This window comes from Cebus imitator, unplaced genomic scaffold (assembly GCF_001604975.1).
Source record: "Cebus imitator isolate Cc_AM_T3 unplaced genomic scaffold, Cebus_imitator-1.0 Scaffold695, whole genome shotgun sequence".
NCBI lineage: Eukaryota > Metazoa > Chordata > Mammalia > Primates > Cebidae > Cebus > Cebus imitator.
In genome coordinates, this window is record NW_016108010.1 from 266,173 (window position 1) to 286,940 (window position 20,768).

Below are 20,768 nucleotides of genomic sequence, written 5' to 3' on the forward strand. Positions count from 1 at the left end.
TCTTCATGATTTTTTTTCCAGTTTTTGTCCAGAAGTACTTGTAGAAAAGATGGCTGATGTTAACCTCAAAGAAATAACCTTAATAGTGGGTGTGGTTACTGCCTGCTATTGGAACAGCCTTTTTTGTGGTTTTGTTTTTGATGATGTTTCAGCAATACTGGATAACAAAGACCTACATCCATCTACACCTTTAAAAACTTTATTTCAAAATGACTTCTGGGGAACCCCCATGTCTGAGGTAAGTAATTACTTATATATTATTTGTTCATGTCTCAGATTTTGAAATATTTTGGTATTTTATTACTTCTAATTATTTATCAACATTATCATCATAGTAATACAGATTTTTTGCCCTAAAATATGTATGTAATAAATTGAACAGGAAGTTGAGGATGATGTTATCTTCTTTAAAGCAGAATACTTGATTATTTTGTCTGTGTACCTTTACTTCTGTTGTTTTTTTTTTTTTAATTTTAACTTTTAGATACCGGGTCACATATACAGGTTTGTTATGTGGGTATACTGTGTGATGCTGAGGTTTGGGGTACAGATTTTTCACCCAGACTGTGTATAGTACCCAATAGATAGTTTTGACTTAAATTCTTAAAAATAATATATATGTGTGAAAACCAAAGGTATAGGGAGAGCAATAGGTGTAATACAAGCCTATTGCTTGCTAATTGACTTTATTTATTTTTTTCTGTCTTATGAGTAAGGCAAAAGAGATGTGATCTATTTCAACATTTTAAAATACATCAATATAAAGCGATAAGACTTTAAGGGTAAAAATAGTAAGTACACATATTGCCAATTTCTCTTGCAGAAAAAGTAGTTTTCAAAAATTTTAAATCTTGTCTTACCTCTTACATAATAGTTATTTAGGTTTTATGTTGAGAACCCAAAAGTTTAGTTCAATAATTTAATATTTTATTCATCTATTGGGTTCATTTTTACAAGGGTATTTTTTACTGTTTTGAAGGTCACTATTAAACTGTGATTAAACCCTTGTCAGCCTGAGATCATACAGATAGGGTTCTAATTTTAGTTCTGTCATGTATTAGCTGTGTGAAACAGGTGAGAATTCATTTTTTAGATGGAAAGTTATTTTCCTGATCTGTAAAAGAGGATAATACTTTAAGAATAAATAAATAAATTACTTTATGTATCTACAGTGCATGGCACATAGATATTGACTAAATTGTTGAAACGTAACATGTAAACACTCTGTAATATTAATAGTTTGTTTCTCCGTCATTGTGGCCTCTTTTCCCATTCCTCAAATTTGGAAGCCTCTCAAGGTTAGGGATGAAATCTTTCATTCCTCTGATCACAAGCACATAATAATTATTTTTGTCTTATTTAGTAAGAAGACCTTATTCACCTTTTTGTTCACTGAATTCTAGCTTTCGAAAAAAAATCTTTTGATAATAAGGGGAAATATGGCCCTACTATACATTATTCTAGACAGCTTATTCTCCTCTACCCCTACCTTTGATCCCAGAGACCCTCAGAAGTATATGTCCATTCCCTCAATTTATGCTAGTTATCTGTTGTGATTTTAGTCATAATGTTGAGGTTTTGAACTGATAGTTTAGCTGGCCAGATTAAATGGTCTCATTTTCTATATTAGGCTATTCTTGTATTACTATAAAGAAATACTTGAGACAGGGTAATTTATTTAAAAAAAAAAAAAAAGAGGTTTTATTGGCTCAGGGTTCTACCGCTGTACAAGAAGAAGCAGCATCTGCTTCTGGGGAGGCCTCAAGAAGCTTCTAGTCATGGTGGAGGATGAAGCGGGAGCAGGCATTTCACATGGCAAAAGTAGGAGCAAGAGAGCAAAGTGGGAGGTGCTACACATTTTTACACAGCCAAATCTCACAAGAACTCATTATAGTGAATACATTACTAAGGGGGGTGGTGCTAAACCATTCATAAGAAATCCACCACCATGATTCAGTCATTTCCCACCAGGCCCCACTTGCAATATTGGGGATTGTATTTTGATATGAGGTTTGAGCAGTGACACACGTACATATTGCATACCGTGGTGTCAGTGATCCATTTAGTGATTTTCTTAGCTTTGTAGACTGAAAATTTGATTTTGTTCAGAGAACCCAAAAGCAAACAGACTAAGAAAAAGACTCATAATATGCCCTGACAGAATGGATGGGTGAACTAGAATAACAGTTTATTAAAAGTGAAGAGTGTAATTTCCTTGTGTTTTCTGATGGGCATATTCTTTCCCTTTAGGCAAATGTGACGTTAGGGGAAAATTATTCTAGATAGATCTTAGGTGTTATAGGTTTTATAATAAGCCTGGAATGAGCATTTTCAAAGATCTAATTGTTGATGTCATCAAGTAATGATAGCTTAAGATACATATGTCTACATGTATCTTACAGGAATTTTTGTGCTAATGTAGGTCTTAAAAAACACATTTTGGGCTTAGGACATGCTCCTAAGCCATCTGAATACTGCCATATTAAGGGTCTTTGGACTCCCATGAACCTCTCTGTGTTTAGATTATGTCTTTAGTGCGCTTATTCTATAGTTATGTAATAGTCTGTTTATTGATTGTTCGCTGGATTACAACTCTGACTGCCGTATTAGAATCTGCCTGGCGTGTTTAAACAATAAAAACATATTTCTAAGGTTCTATCCAAACCTGCTATTTCAGATAATATCAAAATGGGATGTAGATATCAATATTTTTGTCTTATTTTGTATGTTTGTGTGTTTAGTTGTTGTTTTGTGGGGGAGGGAGGGTGAGGCTTTTTGTTTTAAGTCGTCCAGGTGGTTATTTGATTTATCCATAGCTGAAGGCCGGGGGGCTGTAATGAGCCAACTTCTCTGGCATTTGGCCTATAAAGTACCTTGTGTTAAGGTAACCTCTGCAGATATTCTGTCTCATGATTTTGCCATTCCTTTATTGAGATTCATATTAACAGGGAACTGTTAGCTTTTTTCATGCATTATACTGTCATGTATTTTTATTGCCAACTAATATCATGGGTAATTAAGTTTTTCTTTAATATGCCTGAAAGTAGTAATGATCTGAATTGTTTGATTCATAGTGGCCCTAGGTGTTTTCACAAAGTAAACTTGATATCTAATAGGCTGATGATTATTTGTCACAGTGGAATCTTGGATTCTTAATGAATTATGTGAATAATTATGTTAATAATTGGTCTAGTTGGTCATCACTTATAGTATATGTATATCTAATAAACCTAACTGAACAATTATGTATACTGCAATTCAAAATACATATTTCCGTCTACTTTCTGACTACATCCTTTCACCTAGAATATTCCGTTTTAGCCACAGTGACATTTCAGATACTCAAAAGAGTTTCTAGAGTCCTTTTCTACTTTCTGGTACAAATCATGTCAATTCAATACAGTGCCTTAAAAATAGCTTTGTGTTCCTGAAATGAAATTTGAAGGATGTAGAGGAATTAGGCAAGCAGGAAAGAACATTCTAAGTAGGTAGAACATCATGGAGTATATATTCAGTACAGAGATACTAAAATGTTCCTAATTTCAAGATGGGAAAGTATTCTTGTGTTTCCTAATGCTCCCTAGTAAGGATAAACAGGCTTCAGTCTATACTTGTGTGCCAGGGAGTTACAGCAAAATATGATAAGAAGTAGAAGAGCAAAGAAGCTGAGTACGGATGCCTGTATTAGTCTGTTTTGCATTACTGTAAAGGAATACCTGGTAATTTATAAGGAAAAGATGTTTATTTGGCTCATGGATCTGTACACTGTACAAACGTGGCATCATTATCTGCTTGGCTTCTGGTGAGGCCCTGAAAGTTTTACTACCTGTAAAAGGTGAAGGGGGAGCAGATGTATCTCGTGGTGAGAGACGGAGCAAAAGAGAGGGGAGGAGGTTCCAGGCTCTTTTTAGCAACCAGCTCTCACATGAACTCATTACAGTGGGGAAAACACCAACCTGTTCATAAAGGACCACCCCCAATGACCCAAACATCTCCCACCAGGCCCAACTATCAACATTTCAACCTCCTCACATTTCAGCATGAGATATGGAGGGGGACAAACATCCAAATGGTGTCACTGCCCTTTGTATGAAACTACAAAAAATAACTTAATATTTTATACATATTTGAACTATGTGTTTTATTATTAAATCTAGTTTGATTTTGTCTTAGGGAAATAAATATTTCTGATTAAATGTAACATAGCTTAAAAAGAAAGTCAGTACTTCACATGAAATTTGATTTATTGCCAAGGGAGAGTGAATACCCAAAGAAAGGTGTCTATTTTCATATTCTAAGAAAGTTTTTGTTCTTATATTACTCTCTGTAATTTGGGAATTTCTAGTTTAATATATTCAAATTTATACATTATGGAGATATTTTTCATAAAACAACTAGACAGTACCTTTTTGAGCCATCACTATTTTAATTGAACTGATAGGTATTCTTTTCTTATATTTCTTTTTGAAGATCTAGCCAGTAGTTACATAAACTTTCATGTGCTAATAGATAGGGAGGCAGGTTTTGGAGAGAATCCTATGCTCCAGCTTGACCAATGCTGGCATTGTCTTACTATTTTTAAAAATTGTTATATTGAAGAGGAATTAATAATCAAATGTCCTTTTACTGTTAATTCTCTGACCACTGTATATAGAGGGAGGAAATTACCTTGTTTGTGGACTAAGGAAATAGGAAAACTCAGATTATAAAACTATCTTCAATTTTTATGTTACTCTTAGGACATTTCATATTTTATTGTTATTTCTCAGTAAAATGTACTTATTAATATCTTTAATAGTAAATGCAATGATGAGCTTTTGTACCCTGTTGGACCAAGATACCTTAATAATCACTGATTGTTTTTTCCTTTTAGGAGAGAAGCCACAAGTCTTATCGTCCCTTAACAGTATTGACATTTCGCTTAAATTATTTGTTAAGTGAACTAAAACCAATGTCATATCATCTCCTGAATATGATTTTTCATGCTGTGGTTAGTGTGATATTTCTCAAAGTGTGCAAACTTTTTCTGGACAACAAGAGTAGTGTGATTGCTTCTTTGCTTTTTGCAGTGCACCCAGTACACACAGAAGCAGTAAGTAAAACTATGAATTGACTTTTTTTCTTTTTTCTTTCTTTTTTATTTTTTTTTCAAATCCTGCAGTGATTATAATGGTATATATTTTTAAGAAAAAAAAAAAAAATTTAACCCTGACTTTAATCCAAATATTTGAAGACAGTTAATTCTTAACTTTCTAGTACACAAAGTCTAACTTCCTACTGTGTAAAATTTTTAAATTAATTTTTGAAACATAAACTTTTTTTCATTCAAGAACATAAAAATCTGTTTAGAAACATATATGTGAATACAGTTCTTTGCTCACTTTTTTTAATGAATACTAATTTAAAAGGACTTTTTAAAGTTTATTTTTTTTTAAACATTAGTTTTCAGATTTATTATGGGATATAACTTTTTGAATTAGTGATACCTTTGTATGTTAACACTCATATTTTAAGAAAATATGTAAGGACTTAAATTCTAGATATCGTACCATATTTAAGTGGTTACCATTGGAGAAAGGTAGATAAAGAGTACACAGAATCTCTACTAGTTTTGAAACTTTCTGTAAATCTTATTATTATTCAAGGTAAGTTAAAAAATAATTAAAAACTGTTAGATTCACTAATAAATTTCTATTTATGTAAGATACACAAATTCACCACCTGAGGGCACCCAAAGAATGTTTATGAAACAGAAATGTGCACTTGAAAGGTTACAGAAATTAAAATTTTACTAGTATATATAGTAATTTTTCAAGATATTTTTTATTAATATGAAGCCCCTTTTTCCTTTGTAGGTAACAGGAGTTGTAGGAAGAGCAGAACTTTTGTCATCTATCTTTTTTCTAGCAGCTTTTTTGTCATATACCAGATCAAAAGGACCAGACAATTCCATAGGTAAATGTCTAACATTTTTTTTTTTTAATAGCACTGAAACTTGATTAAGGAATTTTTATTTACTCCAAGTTCTTCTTATAATGCATTATATTCCACACTTGGGATTTATGTTTATCTATTGTTTTACTTTAGCATGTATGAAAATATGAAATATGTAACATTGCTGGTATTTAAGAAGTTTGTGTATAGCTTATATTTTTATTACAAGCTAATAGATTTATATATTCTAGTTTTAAAATCCAAATAACCTTAGAATAGAGGAGTTTTAGACTTAGCCCTAGTTCCTTCTTCTGTTATCTATAAATGATATAGGTACCACCATTTCAATTGTCTTTCAATAAATAACACCTGGTAGACTGATATTGTTTAGGCAAGGTTAAAAGCCTGCTAGAGTATAACTTTTGTGTGTTGATCATAACTATTTATTGAGCTCTTACCTTGTGACCACCTACCCTGGAAACTTCTTCGTATATGTTAGCTCATTAGTCTTAATGATGTCTGCAATTGTCAGAAAACAAGTTCCAGGCAATAAAAATGATTTTTACAGTGTGGGCACAGTGGGCACAAACCTTTATTTGATTCCTCTTAAAGTAAGTTCTTGGGGCGGAGGGGGGATTTTCTCACTGTAGTTCCAAGGTACCCATGACAAGAAGCTTAGTTTTATGTGTAGAAACTGAGGTTGAAGAAACAGATGATTTAGCCAGACATCTTGGAGTGTTCTGGATTTGTAATGTAAGTAGGTTTGCCTCTTGCTGCTCTGCATAATGCCTTCTTAAAAACAGTTTGAGTGGCAGCCCAGCATAGTAGTTAAAAGCATGGACTAAAACTGGTTTCAAATTCTAGCTCCACTGTTTATTTACTGGCTCTGTTCACTATAATACCTCAGGAGATTAACCTCTCTGTGCTTTCATTACTTTATCTGTTAAATGTGCATAATAATAGTCCCCTCAGGCACCTAGAAATAGAAATTCCATTTGACCCAGCAATGCCATTACTGAGTATATATCCAAAGGATTATAAATCATTCTACTGTAATGCACATGAATGTTCATGGCAGCACTGTTTACAATAGCAAAGACTTGGAACCAACCCAAATGACCATCAATGATAGACTGGACAGGGAAAATGTGGCACATATACACCATAGAATACTATGCAGCCATAAAAAACGATGAGTTCGTGTCCTTTGTAGGGACATGGATGAACCTGGAAACCATCATTCTTAGCAAACTGACACAAGAACAGATAATCAAACACCGCATGTTCTCACTCATAGTCGGGTGTTGAACAATGAGAACACATGGACACAGGGAGGAGAGCATCACACACTGTGGTCTGTCGGGGGGATCTAGGGGAGGAACAGCTGGGAGTGGGGAGTTGGGGAGGGATAACATGGGGAGAAATGCCAGATAGAGGTGATGGGGAGGAAGGCAGCAAACCACACTGCCATGTGTGTACCTATGCAACAATCTTACATGTTCTTCACATGTTAAAAAAAATCAGCATGCTTCATATTTTTTAGGGGCACATGGTGTTTTAAAAATAAAGAAATGTAAAATAATAATAATAATAATAATAATAGTCCCCTACCTGTGCAGTGCATCATGCAGTAAGAAGTAGTTTAGTAACTGATACGGAATTGCAAGCCAATATCCTCTTTAAGTACCATCTTCACCAAAGCCCGAATGGTAAACTTAGAAAATACTGTGGCCTGCAGGATTATAATCAGGCTCTTGATTACCTGTCTCATCATATCTTCTGCCAATTCTTGCCTAGCTCTCTTCACTATAGCTAGATAGACCTTCTTGCTGTTCTTAAAAAGGCAGAGCACCCACCTTTATACCTGCATTTCCCTTTATTGAATTTTCTTAGATCTTTATCTAGTAGTCTCATTTATATACTACTTTGTATTATCAGTCCTCGGCTTAAGTATTTCTGTCTTAAAAAAGCCTTCCCTGTTCTAACTGAAATAGCCTTTTACCATATCTTTTGTTCCAAATACCTGCACTTGGTGCCTTTTAATGATTTCTTATTCTTCACAATTCTGATATCTTGCCTGATTTTTTAAAAAATTGCTTATTTGAAATTCTTGATCTTTAATTCTGATTTAGTAGTATATGTTAATTTGTTCTCTCTGTTTGATGATTGTTGTACCCTTCAGATATTTAGTTATTTTGGTTTGGGAGCTCAAGCCACATATTCTTCTAAAGTTATAAAGCACTGTGCCTGTTCAAAGGAAAAGGCCAGGGTTACTCTTTGTTCGCCCTGTGATTCTAAAGGGATGAAAGGAATTATAAACTAGAATCTAAAGTTCCACTTTCCGCAGGGCTACTGTGGATCACTGCTGTTCCTGCCAGTGCTGCTAGGCACACTCTGTGGTTTCTTTAAGAGAATCAGCATTAAGAGGCCAGTCCACCATTTCTCTGCATTTAAGTGGTAACTATGTAGAAATTACTACCCAGGAGTGATTGGTTCGTTTGTACCTTTTAAAAAAAAAAATCTACCTCTTACTCCATCAAGACTTCTGAAGTGCTCTGATTTTACCTCTGGAACACCAACAAACCATTGTAGCTGTGTATTTCTTCAGTAATGGAGCAGGTAGCGATCTATCCAAAGTAGTCAGGAAAGGATAGAACAAAAGATTAAGAAAAAATTCTCACTCTTGTCTTCTGCTTTAAATGTAATTTCTCATAACACTCGCAGAACCACACATACTTAAGATAACCTCGAAATGCCAAGGAGTATTTTTTTTTTTTTGTCTTTTTATGAAAACAAAAACAAAAGTGTCTTAGAAACCATTTTTCCCTCTCACTTACCTTTTTCTAGGGTTGATTTTTGAGGAACGGACCAACAGGTGAAGCTAGAATAATAGAATAATGTTGTTTTCTATACCTTTAACTTACATTTCTGAAAATACTCACTTCTAACCTGAAAATAGGTAGTTTACATTTTTCTTTTATTTATTGTTTTTTCACAATAGAATGTGACCTTCGTTAGGGTAGGTAACTTTTTCTCCATTTTTTGATCTTCAAATCTAGCTCATAATAGAATGTGACCTTCATTAGGGTAGGTAACTTTTTCTCCATTTTTTGATCTTCATTTCCTAGAATGATTCCTAGTTTACAGTAGGTGTTTAGTATGTGTATATTGAAGAAGTAAATGAATTATTTTAAATTCTAAATATTTTAAATTCTAATTGAAAAAAATACTAAAACCTACCTTGGACCTCTCTTTATCCTCTTAACCACTGGGATGCTTTGTACTCTTAGTAATTTTACCATTGAAGCCACAGTTTCCACATCATCTTTCTATTCCCTGTTGTATCTAGTGTACACTGTTCTGTACAAAGGTTTTCAAGTTGTAATTATTTATAATCACTTTAACTTCTATATTATTCATGTCTCATACCCTTTTTGTAAGCATGGTCATCCAATCTCAAGGCCTTTACGCTTGATTTTTTATTTCTTTAGGTTTCTGCTTAAATATCCACTTAAATGTCATCATTAGCACCACTCATCTTTCCCAGTGGTGCTATTTTTTATTTCTTTTCATCCTCTTTTTTTCTCTGTAACACTTACACTTTGTCACCATTTGACAAAGTATATCATTACTTGTTTGATTGTCATCTCTCTTCCCTATACCCTTGAAATGTAGTAGATACTTAAAATAACGGTTTAAATAAGTGATTGCGGAAGATGTGTTTTTTTTACATATGTAGAGTCAGTTTAGAAGCCTGTAGTTTGAAATGGAAATGGATCTAAGTGTCCTTAACTTATTTACCAGGTTTACTTATTTTGGACAAAATCACATGTGGTAACTTTAACCACAGAGATCTGATTATAAAATGAAAGTGTTCATATTTATATAGTAATATAGTCACTAGAGGTTGAAGAACTGAAGTGATTGGTTTCAGTAAGGCATTTGCATTTATTACTCTTAGTTGCTGAGATTGAATTCAGGGTTATAAAAGGCTAAGTGTTTGCTTTTTCTTCCTTGACATAGAAATACAAATTACTAAGAAGCTCTGAATTTAAAATCAGAAGGAAAAAAAAAAAGTCTTGGTCTCCTTATTCTTTGTTCCTTTTTTTTTAAATTGATTGATTTTTTTAAAAAAAAAAAAAAAAAACCTCTAAAATTCTTTCCTCATCTTAACATTAGGTATGATTACATCATGTTCCCGCTCCATAGAGTGATTTTAAGATTCAGTGAAATAATCATATATGCTAAACTGGCTATATAAACTGTTAAAAATGCCTGCTTTCTTTCAAGGCCATTATTTCCTACAAGTTTTTATGTAGACATACGCATCCATTCATACTATTCTCTATATCCTTCATTTACCTAGCTTACTCTCATCCCTATTTCTTTATTCATGCATCCACCTTTCCCAGTTTTTCCATGTCCTGTATATCCTTCAAGGTCAACATGAGGACCATTCTGTTTTGTAAATAACCATCTTCTGATTTCTTCCTCTATGAATTTATTATTGAATTTAATAGCATTTTGTAGTATAATATATTAGTATTGATTATTTTGGCCTAATAAGATTATAAGGTTTTTTTTTGTTTGTTTGTTTTTTATACTTAGTATCCACACCAGTTTTGTGGGTTTGGTTTTTTCATTTATTTCTTTGTTTTTAGCTCTTTTTCCTTAGAGTAATTTTAGTCTGTAGAGTGCTTTGAAAACAATTTCAAAAATAGGTGAATTTCTATATTAAGCTCAATGACAAAAAGTATTCAGTTCATGAATTCTGTTCTTGTTTATATTTAGATTTAAGTCAATTATTTGAATTTTTGCTTTAGTTAATATTCTTAATAAAATCTGAGGTTATACAGTCATACTACCAGATATTTTTTTAAACTGGAAAAGAAGTAGAGGTCATATTTTTTCATAAGAAAACTGAAGCTCAGAAAAGTTGCCCAAACTCACAAGCAAGTTAGTAGTAGATACAAAATTACTTTTGCAGTTCATTACTCTTTAATCAAATTACTGCTACATCATAGGCATTTATTTAATGTAGATGAAGTACATTTTTCGTTTAAATAGAACTTATAGTCTATTGCAAATTTTTTGAAGAATAGTTTTGATTTAAGTGCCTATTGTTAACCACTTTGATTTTAATTTTTATGAGAATGAGATGGACACAGTAGCTCATGCTGGAATCCTGGCATGGTGGGAGGATGGCTTGAGGCCAAGAGTTTAAGACCAATCTGAGCAGCATAGCAAGATCCTGTCTCTACAGAAATTAAAAAAAAAAGCTAGATGTGGTGACACATGCCCGTAGTCCTATTTGGGAGGCTGAGGCAGAAGGATTGCCTGAACGTCAGAATTCAAGGCTGTAGTGAACTGTGTTCACACCATTGTACTTACTCCAGCCTGAGTGACAGAGTGAGACCCTGTCTAAAAAGAGAGAGAGAGTGAATGGTACCCTACTTTTCCCAATAATTGTAAATTTTCANTTTTTAAAAAAAAAAAAAAAAAACCTCTAAAATTCTTTCCTCATCTTAACATTAGGTATGATTACATCATGTTCCCGCTCCATAGAGTGATTTTAAGATTCAGTGAAATAATCATATATGCTAAACTGGCTATATAAACTGTTAAAAATGCCTGCTTTCTTTCAAGGCCATTATTTCCTACAAGTTTTTATGTAGACATACGCATCCATTCATACTATTCTCTATATCCTTCATTTACCTAGCTTACTCTCATCCCTATTTCTTTATTCATGCATCCACCTTTCCCAGTTTTTCCATGTCCTGTATATCCTTCAAGGTCAACATGAGGACCATTCTGTTTTGTAAATAACCATCTTCTGATTTCTTCCTCTATGAATTTATTATTGAATTTAATAGCATTTTGTAGTATAATATATTAGTATTGATTATTTTGGCCTAATAAGATTATAAGGTTTTTTTTTGTTTGTTTGTTTTTTATACTTAGTATCCACACCAGTTTTGTGGGTTTGGTTTTTTCATTTATTTCTTTGTTTTTAGCTCTTTTTCCTTAGAGTAATTTTAGTCTGTAGAGTGCTTTGAAAACAATTTCAAAAATAGGTGAATTTCTATATTAAGCTCAATGACAAAAAGTATTCAGTTCATGAATTCTGTTCTTGTTTATATTTAGATTTAAGTCAATTATTTGAATTTTTGCTTTAGTTAATATTCTTAATAAAATCTGAGGTTATACAGTCATACTACCAGATATTTTTTTAAACTGGAAAAGAAGTAGAGGTCATATTTTTTCATAAGAAAACTGAAGCTCAGAAAAGTTGCCCAAACTCACAAGCAAGTTAGTAGTAGATACAAAATTACTTTTGCAGTTCATTACTCTTTAATCAAATTACTGCTACATCATAGGCATTTATTTAATGTAGATGAAGTACATTTTTCGTTTAAATAGAACTTATAGTCTATTGCAAATTTTTTGAAGAATAGTTTTGATTTAAGTGCCTATTGTTAACCACTTTGATTTTAATTTTTATGAGAATGAGATGGACACAGTAGCTCATGCTGGAATCCTGGCATGGTGGGAGGATGGCTTGAGGCCAAGAGTTTAAGACCAATCTGAGCAGCATAGCAAGATCCTGTCTCTACAGAAATTAAAAAAAAAAGCTAGATGTGGTGACACATGCCCGTAGTCCTATTTGGGAGGCTGAGGCAGAAGGATTGCCTGAACGTCAGAATTCAAGGCTGTAGTGAACTGTGTTCACACCATTGTACTTACTCCAGCCTGAGTGACAGAGTGAGACCCTGTCTAAAAAGAGAGAGAGAGTGAATGGTACCCTACTTTTCCCAATAATTGTAAATTTTCAGTTTTTAGTAGTTTATCAATTTAATAAAGTATAAAGATATATGTCATAATTTCAGGAATTTGTCTTCATTTCAGATTGATAGCTCATTAATTGTGACAATCAAATCTGTAAATTTCTCTTCTCCAAATTCACCACCCTGTCTTCGTTTTAAAAGTTCGTATTTGACTAAATAATTTTTCTCTCTATAAAAAATTTTCAGTTCAAATTATACATGTTGATATTTTGCTTTGAATGTATAAAGCAAAAATTATAAAATTTAAATATATTTAAAAGTGTATAGTATTTATTAATGGGAAAAAGCACTCATATAGTTATGGAACCACAAGTAAAGTTTAAAATATCTTTTTTTGATATTATAAAATTGTTTTCTAAATTTTTATCTTTTCTCAAACTGCAGTATGGACTCCAGTTGCATTGACAGTGTTTTTAGTGGCTGTTGCAACATTGTGTAAAGAACAGGGAATAACAGTTGTGGGAATTTGCTGTGTGTATGAAGTGTTTATTGCCCAGGGGGTAAGCAAAAATATCAATATATGAATTTTCTTGTTGATATCTTTTATCCTAGTTAAATTAGATTTTATTTATTTTCTAAATGTTTTATATACATTGATGTTTACCAATAATAATACCAGAAATCATGTTTTATTCTCATACCTACTGAATATTACTTAACATTTTATGACACTTTCAGTGTTTTAATAACTGTATTTTAAGTTTCAATAACAGAATCATTAGGCAGTTTGGAAAAGTATGCAGTAATACTATACAGTACAATTTATTATTGGTTAAGACTATTGAGCTCAGTTGTATTTGTTATTAGCGTCACACATTCTTCCATATTAATTTTATAATTATAATTGTATCTAATCTTGCAATAGAAAGCACTACAGTATTGAAAACATTGTGGTATATTGTTATTTGTTGCTTAAAACGTTTCTTTTCTTTTTCAGTATACTTTGCCATTATTATGTACTACAGCTGGACAGTTTCTCCGTGGAAAGGGTAGTATTCCATTTTCTATGCTGCAGACACTAGTAAAACTCATCGTCTTGATGTTCAGTACGTTATTACTTGTTGTGATTAGAGTCCAGGTCATTCAATCCCAACTTCCAGTATTCACCAGGTATGACATTCTGGTTCTTTATTTTCTCAATTTTTTTTTAAACTTTGGATTTTAAATGATCATAAATGTTCCAGAAAGTATTTTATTTACTTTGTTTTTTAACAGTTTTAGTAAGATATAATTAACATTTTTTAAACTGCATATATTTAAGATTTACAGATTGGTACATTTTGACATATGTATGCCCCCACAATAAAGATAATGAGTGACCCATCCCAAACTGGTTAAGGTTAGTGTTGATTTAGTCTCCTATATCCTTAGTGATTTTTGTCTACTCATTCTGTCAGTTATTGAGAGAACAATGTTGAAATCTCTGGCTATACTTGTAGATTTCACTATTTCTCCTTGCACTTCTGTCAGTTTTTGTTTTATGTGTTTTTGAAGCTCTGCTGTTAAGTGCGTAAGCAATTAGGATTCTCAGATTATGTTGTGGAACTGATCCCTTTGTCATTATTAAATGAGTTTCATCCCTAATAATAGTCTTTACTCAGAAATTCGCTTTGTCTTATCCCACCTGTCTTTCCTTAGTGTTATGTGGTATATTTTTTTTCATCTTTTTACTTTTTATCTGTCTATACTTTTATTTATAAAGAGGATTTCTTGTTGTATGCATACAATTGGGTCTTCTGTTGTTCTGTCGGATAATCTGACTTTTAAATGGGATATGTCATCGATTTGTATTTAATGTGACTTTTAAATGGGATATGTATTTAGTCTTACTTTTAAATGGGATATGTCATTGATTTGTATTTAATATGATTATTGATACACAGTTTGATGGAAATCTGTCATCTTGCTAAGATTGCTTTCTCTTTGTCCAATCTGTTCTTTGTTCCCTTCCTTTTTCCTCTCTTTCCACCTTCCTTTGGATCCTTTTTTAATATTTCATTTTATCTCCTTATTTGCTTATTAGTTATAAATCTTTGTGTTGTTTTAGTATTGCTTTAGGGTTTTAGAATACATCCTCTGCTTATCACAGTTTACCTTCAAGGAATATTCTAATTTAAAATATATACATATGTATATTTATATATTATAAAATATATAAATAATCGCATATATAGCATAAATATATATAATATGCATTTTATATATGTAAAACTTAGCTTTTGTGCAGTTTGCATATGTTTTCCTTGAACATACATTGCTTTAAACAGTTGTCTTAAAATAATTTAAATAATTAAAAAGTATTTTACATTAACCTTGGAGTTACCATTTCCAATGTTCTTTATTCCTTTGTTAGATAAGATTTTTATCTGGTATTATTTTTCCTTTTTCCTGAAGGACTTTCTTTAGCACTTCTTTATTAAAAGTACCTGGTTTTAAAAGGTATTTTCTCTGGGTAGAGAATTCTGCAGACTTTTTCATTCCATATTCTGAAAATGTAAACCTACTGGCTTCTGGCTTGTTTCAGTGGCAAAACCTCTCTCATCCTTATCTTTATGCTAGTATATGTTATGTTGATTTTTTCTCTATGCTTATTTTTAATATTTTCTCTTTACTATTGTTTCTTATATATTTATGTTTCTTATGCTTAGGTTAACTGAGCTTCTTGAAATCCATAGGTTTTAATGTTGTGTAAATTTTGGAAAATGTTTAGCTAATCTTCAAATATTTTTGTCATCTTGTCTTTTTCTTCTCTTTCTTTTATCACTTAAGTCTATTTAAGTTTCTTGAAGTTGTTGTATTGATGTTGGTTTTTTCCCTCAATCATTTACCATTTTTAGTTTGGATAGTCTCTTTTGCTATATCAAGTTCAGTAATCTTTTTTTACGCAATATCTACCCTTAATTTTGTCTAAGTTTTTTTGAGACGGAGCCTCACTTGCTGGAGTGCAGTGGCGCAATCTCGCTCACTGCAACCTCTGCCGCCCAGGTTCAAGCAGTTCTCTTGCCTCAGCCTCCTCAGTAGCTGGGATTATAGACACCTGCCACCATGCCTGGCTAATTTTTGTATTTTTAGTAGAGACAGGGTTTCACCATCTTGGCCAGGCTGGTCTTGAACTTCTGATCTCATGATCCACCTGCTGCAGCTTCCCGAAGTGCTGGGATTACAGGCGTGGGCCACTGTGCCCATCCTTGTCTAATTATGTCTTACCTTAGAATCTGTTTTCCTCTCCAGAAGCAAGTCTGATTTGAGTCTTTTATATCTTCTGTATCTCTGCATGTTGTACTGCTTTAATGTCCTTGCCTACTAATTCTATCATCTATGTCATTCCATAATCAGTTTTTATTGAATAAATTTTCTCTTCAGTATAGATTGTATTTCTCTGATTATTTGTATGCCCAGTAATTGTTGAACAGTTGCCATTTGTGAATTTTACTTCAATGTATTCTAAAAATTTTGAGTTTTATTCTGGGATGCATTTAAGTTACTTGGAAAATGTTTTATCCTTCAATCTTGCTTTTAAGCTTTGTTTTATGGGACCACAACAGCGTTTAGGATGAGACTAATTTCACTTCACTACTGATGTAAGACCTTTTTGACTATTTGATATGAACTATGCATTATGAAGATTGCCACACTGTCTGCCAAGGAACTATTCCTGATTCTGTATATTTGGGGATTTTTAGCTCCAATACATTCAGGAGGTTTTTTTCTGATTGTATTAGTTTTTCAAAGGCTGCTATAACAAATAATTACAAACTAGATAGCTTAAAACAATCGAAATTTGTTCCCTCACAGTTCAAGAGGCCAGAAATACAAAATCGGTGTGTCAAAACAATTGGCTCCTACTGGAGGCTGTGAGGAAGAATTTGTTCCATAACTGTCTCCTAGTTTCTGGGGGTTGCTAGCAGTCTTTGGCATTCCTTGGCTTATAGCTCCATCACTCCAGTCTTCTCTGTCTTCACATTGCCTTTATTCTAATATATCTCTTTCTTCTCTTTCTATAAGAGCCCCATTTGTTGGATTTAGGGTCTACCCTAACCTAGTATGACCTCATCTTAACTAATTGTATTGGCAGAAACCATTTTCAAATAAGACCACATTCTGAAGTTAGGGTAGACATGAATTTTGGAGAAACATGATTCAACCCACTACATCCACCATAGGTATTTCCTCACATATATATGCTGATTTGAACTGATCAATATTGGGCCAGGTGTGGTGGCTCATGCCTGTAATTCCAGCACTTTGGGAAACCAAGGTGAGTGGATCACTTGAGGTCAAGAGCTCAAGACCAGCCAGGCCAACATGGTACAACCTCATCTCTACTAAAAGTACCAAAATTAGCCAGCGTGGTGGTGCATGTCTGATCCCAGCTACTTGGGAGGCTGAGGCACAAGAATCATTTGAACCTGGGAGGCAGAGGTTGCAGTGAGCCAAGATGGTGCCACTGTACTCCAGCCTGGGCAACAAAGTAAGACTGTCTAAAAAAAAAAAAAAAAAAAAAAATCTCATGTTGAAAACTGGAGAGAGACCCTCTGCATGCAAATGTCTCAAGTTCTCTTTCTCAGCAGCTTTCTTCTGTCAGGATTCTGCCTCACTAATTCTAGCCCCCTGCACTCATAGAGCTTCCAGCTTCATTTTCTCAATTCAGTATATCCGCTGGGCTCAGCCTGGGTTCCCTCTTGCTGTTTTACCAACTTAAGAACTATCCAGATACTAAACTCTTTCCAGATAGGTCTCTCTTATTTGTTTTTCTTCTCTCAGGTATTGAAGTCCTTTTTCATCTTATGCTCAGTATGTTAAAAAAAAAATTATACCTCTTATATAGTTTTTTAGTTGTTTAATGCTAGAAATAGGAGAAGATACACTGAATTTTAAGTCTGTATATTATATTTTTCTGCTTTAACATTTAGCCTTTTTTCATTTCACCTGACTTGGCTAAAATTTAAAATGAAATTTATACTACTTCCCTGTTCAATTTTAAGTTATTGGCATTACTTGCAAGAACTTTTATTTTTAACCACGTTTTATTTTTAACAAAACGTGGTATTCACGTTATGTTACATGATAGTGCTTTATTGGCACTGGTTAGAATAAATTTTTTTTCTAAATAATAAATAAAATTATTCAGATAATTTTTTTAAATCCAAAACTGTGTGATATTTTCACATAACTCAGTAGCATTTTTTTTCTTTAAAGAATAATTAATTTTTAATGTCCTGAAGTTTTACCTCTGAGTCTAGCCATGCTAAAATAAACTCATGCAGATATTACAGTCTTAGAAACAGAGTAGACTGAATTGTTTATATATAGACTTTGTATTTCCTTCTTCTTAGTTTCGTTTGTTTTGTTCTGTTATTATTCCTTTTAGGGAATTTGAATCAACTGTTTTTTATTTCCCTATCTACAGTCTAAAAATATGGTTTATAGGTATGAATGTATTTATGTGTAAATAGGTATGAATATGATGCTTGAAGCATGTGTATATATATTTTCCAAATAAAGCATTTCAGAATTCTGTATATATGTGAGTATGAGTATGTATAAATTTTATTCTTTTATCCTCTGAAGTTGATTTTAATATGATTTGATTTATTCTGACAGTAACTCTTTTTTTAAATCAGCTATCCTAAATAAGCTGTTAATTTTTAAAACTAAACTCTGAATAGTGAATTATAGATAAAAAGATAACTTTTTATTCAGGTCTGCTGGTTATTTTGAGAATTCAAGTTCAGACTATAATTTTTTATATGAAAACTAATATGTAAGTTGTAAGATTCAGTATGAAAATTTTGAAATGATACTGTTTGTTCATATAGTATTTATTTTTATCAGCTATTTGATATGTTTTTAGAAAATCAAGTCAAATAAGTGGTAGCAGTTGATTTTTCTTTGACTTACTCATTTTAAAATGAGATAATGGGTTTTTAAAGTACTATATATTATAGCCAACAAAATTTAGAACACAGTCTAAACTAATGAAATGTATATATGTCATGGCCTGGGAAAAGATAAACTATGATATAAGCTTACATTAGTATTTACTAAGAGAAAAAGTAGGACACAAATTATTACATAGGCCTACACTGTTACTACTTTGTACTAGAAATTTGGTTTTTAGTTTCCTAGGAGTCAAAGAAAAGAGGGAAGAAAGCTTCTAGGTGATACAGTTTTCTCTGTCTATGACAGGAGAAAAACATACTAATTTTTTCTAGGAAGCTTAATTTTTAATTAGCATTTAGCTCTAAAAGAAATGTCTCATGTAGGAAAGCATTGGTGAGTGTTTTCAAAAGTGATTCATATAAAACATACAACAATAAATCTTCAACATTGTGTTACTACTTTTAATCAGAAGGTTTAATGGAACACTTTTGCAGCATTGAAATGTTATAGGTACATGTCTAAATTATTCTAATAATAAACAAAAATGAATGACCTGCTTGCCTTTCAAACAACCCTTCATAAATATCACTTCTCTGAAGTAGACATTTCATAAAGTTTTGATAGTTTGAACTCTAGCAAGAGTCTGAGCTACACATGACGTATGTCTGTGTCTTCTGTATAATAAGATGATATATAAAATATCTTTATAGTTCAGTATTTTATTTATGTAAATAAATTTGTATTTTAAAATTTTTATTTGTAATCATTGTTTTATTCTTTATACAGGTTTGATAACCCAGCTGCTGTAAGCCCAACTCCTACAAGGCAGCTAACTTTTAACTACCTCCTTCCTGTGAATGCTTGGCTTTTATTAAATCCTTCAGAGCTCTGCTGTGATTGGACCATGGGAACAATACCACTTATAGAGTCATTACTAGATATTCGAAATTTGGCTACATTTACTTTCTTTTGTGTTCTTGGGGCTTTGGGAGTATTCAGTCTCAGATACTCTGGTGACGCCTCCAAGACTGTTTTAATGGTAAGAAACTTTTCTTAACTTTCCAAATGATGTTACATTCAGTTGAATAAGTAAGAAACTACCTTTAATTCAGCAAAAACATTTTTTTAGAAGCATGCCTTTCTTTGTTCAACAGCATCCCGATTTGTAAACATATTTGAGTGTATCCCAAAATTCTCAGTTAATTTTCAGGCATAATTTGACGTATGTTCAGCATGTAAAAATGAAAGCTTATTGACTTTTCCTAAATTGGTATGAACTCTGAAATCATGAAGGAGCCCTTTTGGGTTTATTTTTTTTCTGTTTCTTACCTTTATCCAACTAGATTGTACACTTTTTGAAGAAATTGATTATATTATATATTATTTGTTTTCTTGGCAGAGAGAAGAACATCATATAAGATACACAACTAGAAATATAGAGCTTTTCAGTTCTTCTGAGCAAGGTTTTTATTATACCTTAGCTTTTACTATGTTCAGAGAACTCTGATTATTTGAAAAGTTTTTTTTTGGGGGGGTGTTGTTTTTCTGTACTCTTTTTTTTTTTCTAATTTCTTGCCTGCCTCACTTCATACTCATAAGAGTTTTGTTTTCTCTTCCTTTTGATTATTGAAGACAGGCCGGGTGCATTGGCTCATGCTTGTAACCCCAGCACTTTGAGAGGCTGAGACGGGTGTATCATTTGAGGTCAGGAGTTCAAGACCAGCCTGGCCAACATGGTGAAACCCTCATCTCTACTAAAAATACAAAAAGTAGCTGAACATGATGGCAGGTGCCTGTAATCCTAGCCCAGGAGGCTGAAGCACAAGAATCACTTGAACCAGGAGGTGGAATTTACACTGAGCCAAGATAGCACCTCTGCACTCTAGCCAGGGCAACAGAACAAGATTCCGTCTCAAAAAAAAAGAAAAAGAAAAATTTACTGAAGGCAATAATGCATTTTCTTAGGTGTTTATTATATGTCAGAAAGTATGTTTAATGCATTGTAAATGCATAATTTTTTGCTATAGCCACTAGATTCATTTATTCAATAAAAACTTAAGACTTTACCCTTCATACAGTACAGCATTTTTGGCACTGAGGTTA

At 32.7% G+C, this 20,768-nt stretch overlaps 1 protein-coding gene across 4 annotated transcripts in view; it reads left to right on the top strand.

The window, feature by feature from the left end:
• Positions 1–20,768, top strand: part of TMTC3 (transmembrane O-mannosyltransferase targeting cadherins 3) — a 53,285-nt gene that overhangs the window by 6,306 nt on the left and 26,211 nt on the right. For 3 of the 4 annotated variants that reach the window (XM_017518656.2, XM_037734962.1, XM_037734963.1), the window contains exons 2-7: positions 22–238; positions 4,874–5,092; positions 5,856–5,955; positions 13,167–13,282; positions 13,720–13,892; positions 19,452–19,704. In XM_017518656.2, coding sequence (XP_017374145.1) covers positions 50–238; positions 4,874–5,092; positions 5,856–5,955; positions 13,167–13,282; positions 13,720–13,892; positions 19,452–19,704 — 1,050 coding nt within the window. In that variant the 5' untranslated portion in view covers positions 22–49. Of the gene's footprint in view, positions 1–21; positions 239–716; positions 792–4,873; positions 5,093–5,855; positions 5,956–13,166; positions 13,283–13,719; positions 13,893–19,451; positions 19,705–20,768 lie in introns of those variants that run through there. The other variant, XM_037734964.1, reaches the window with a different exon arrangement.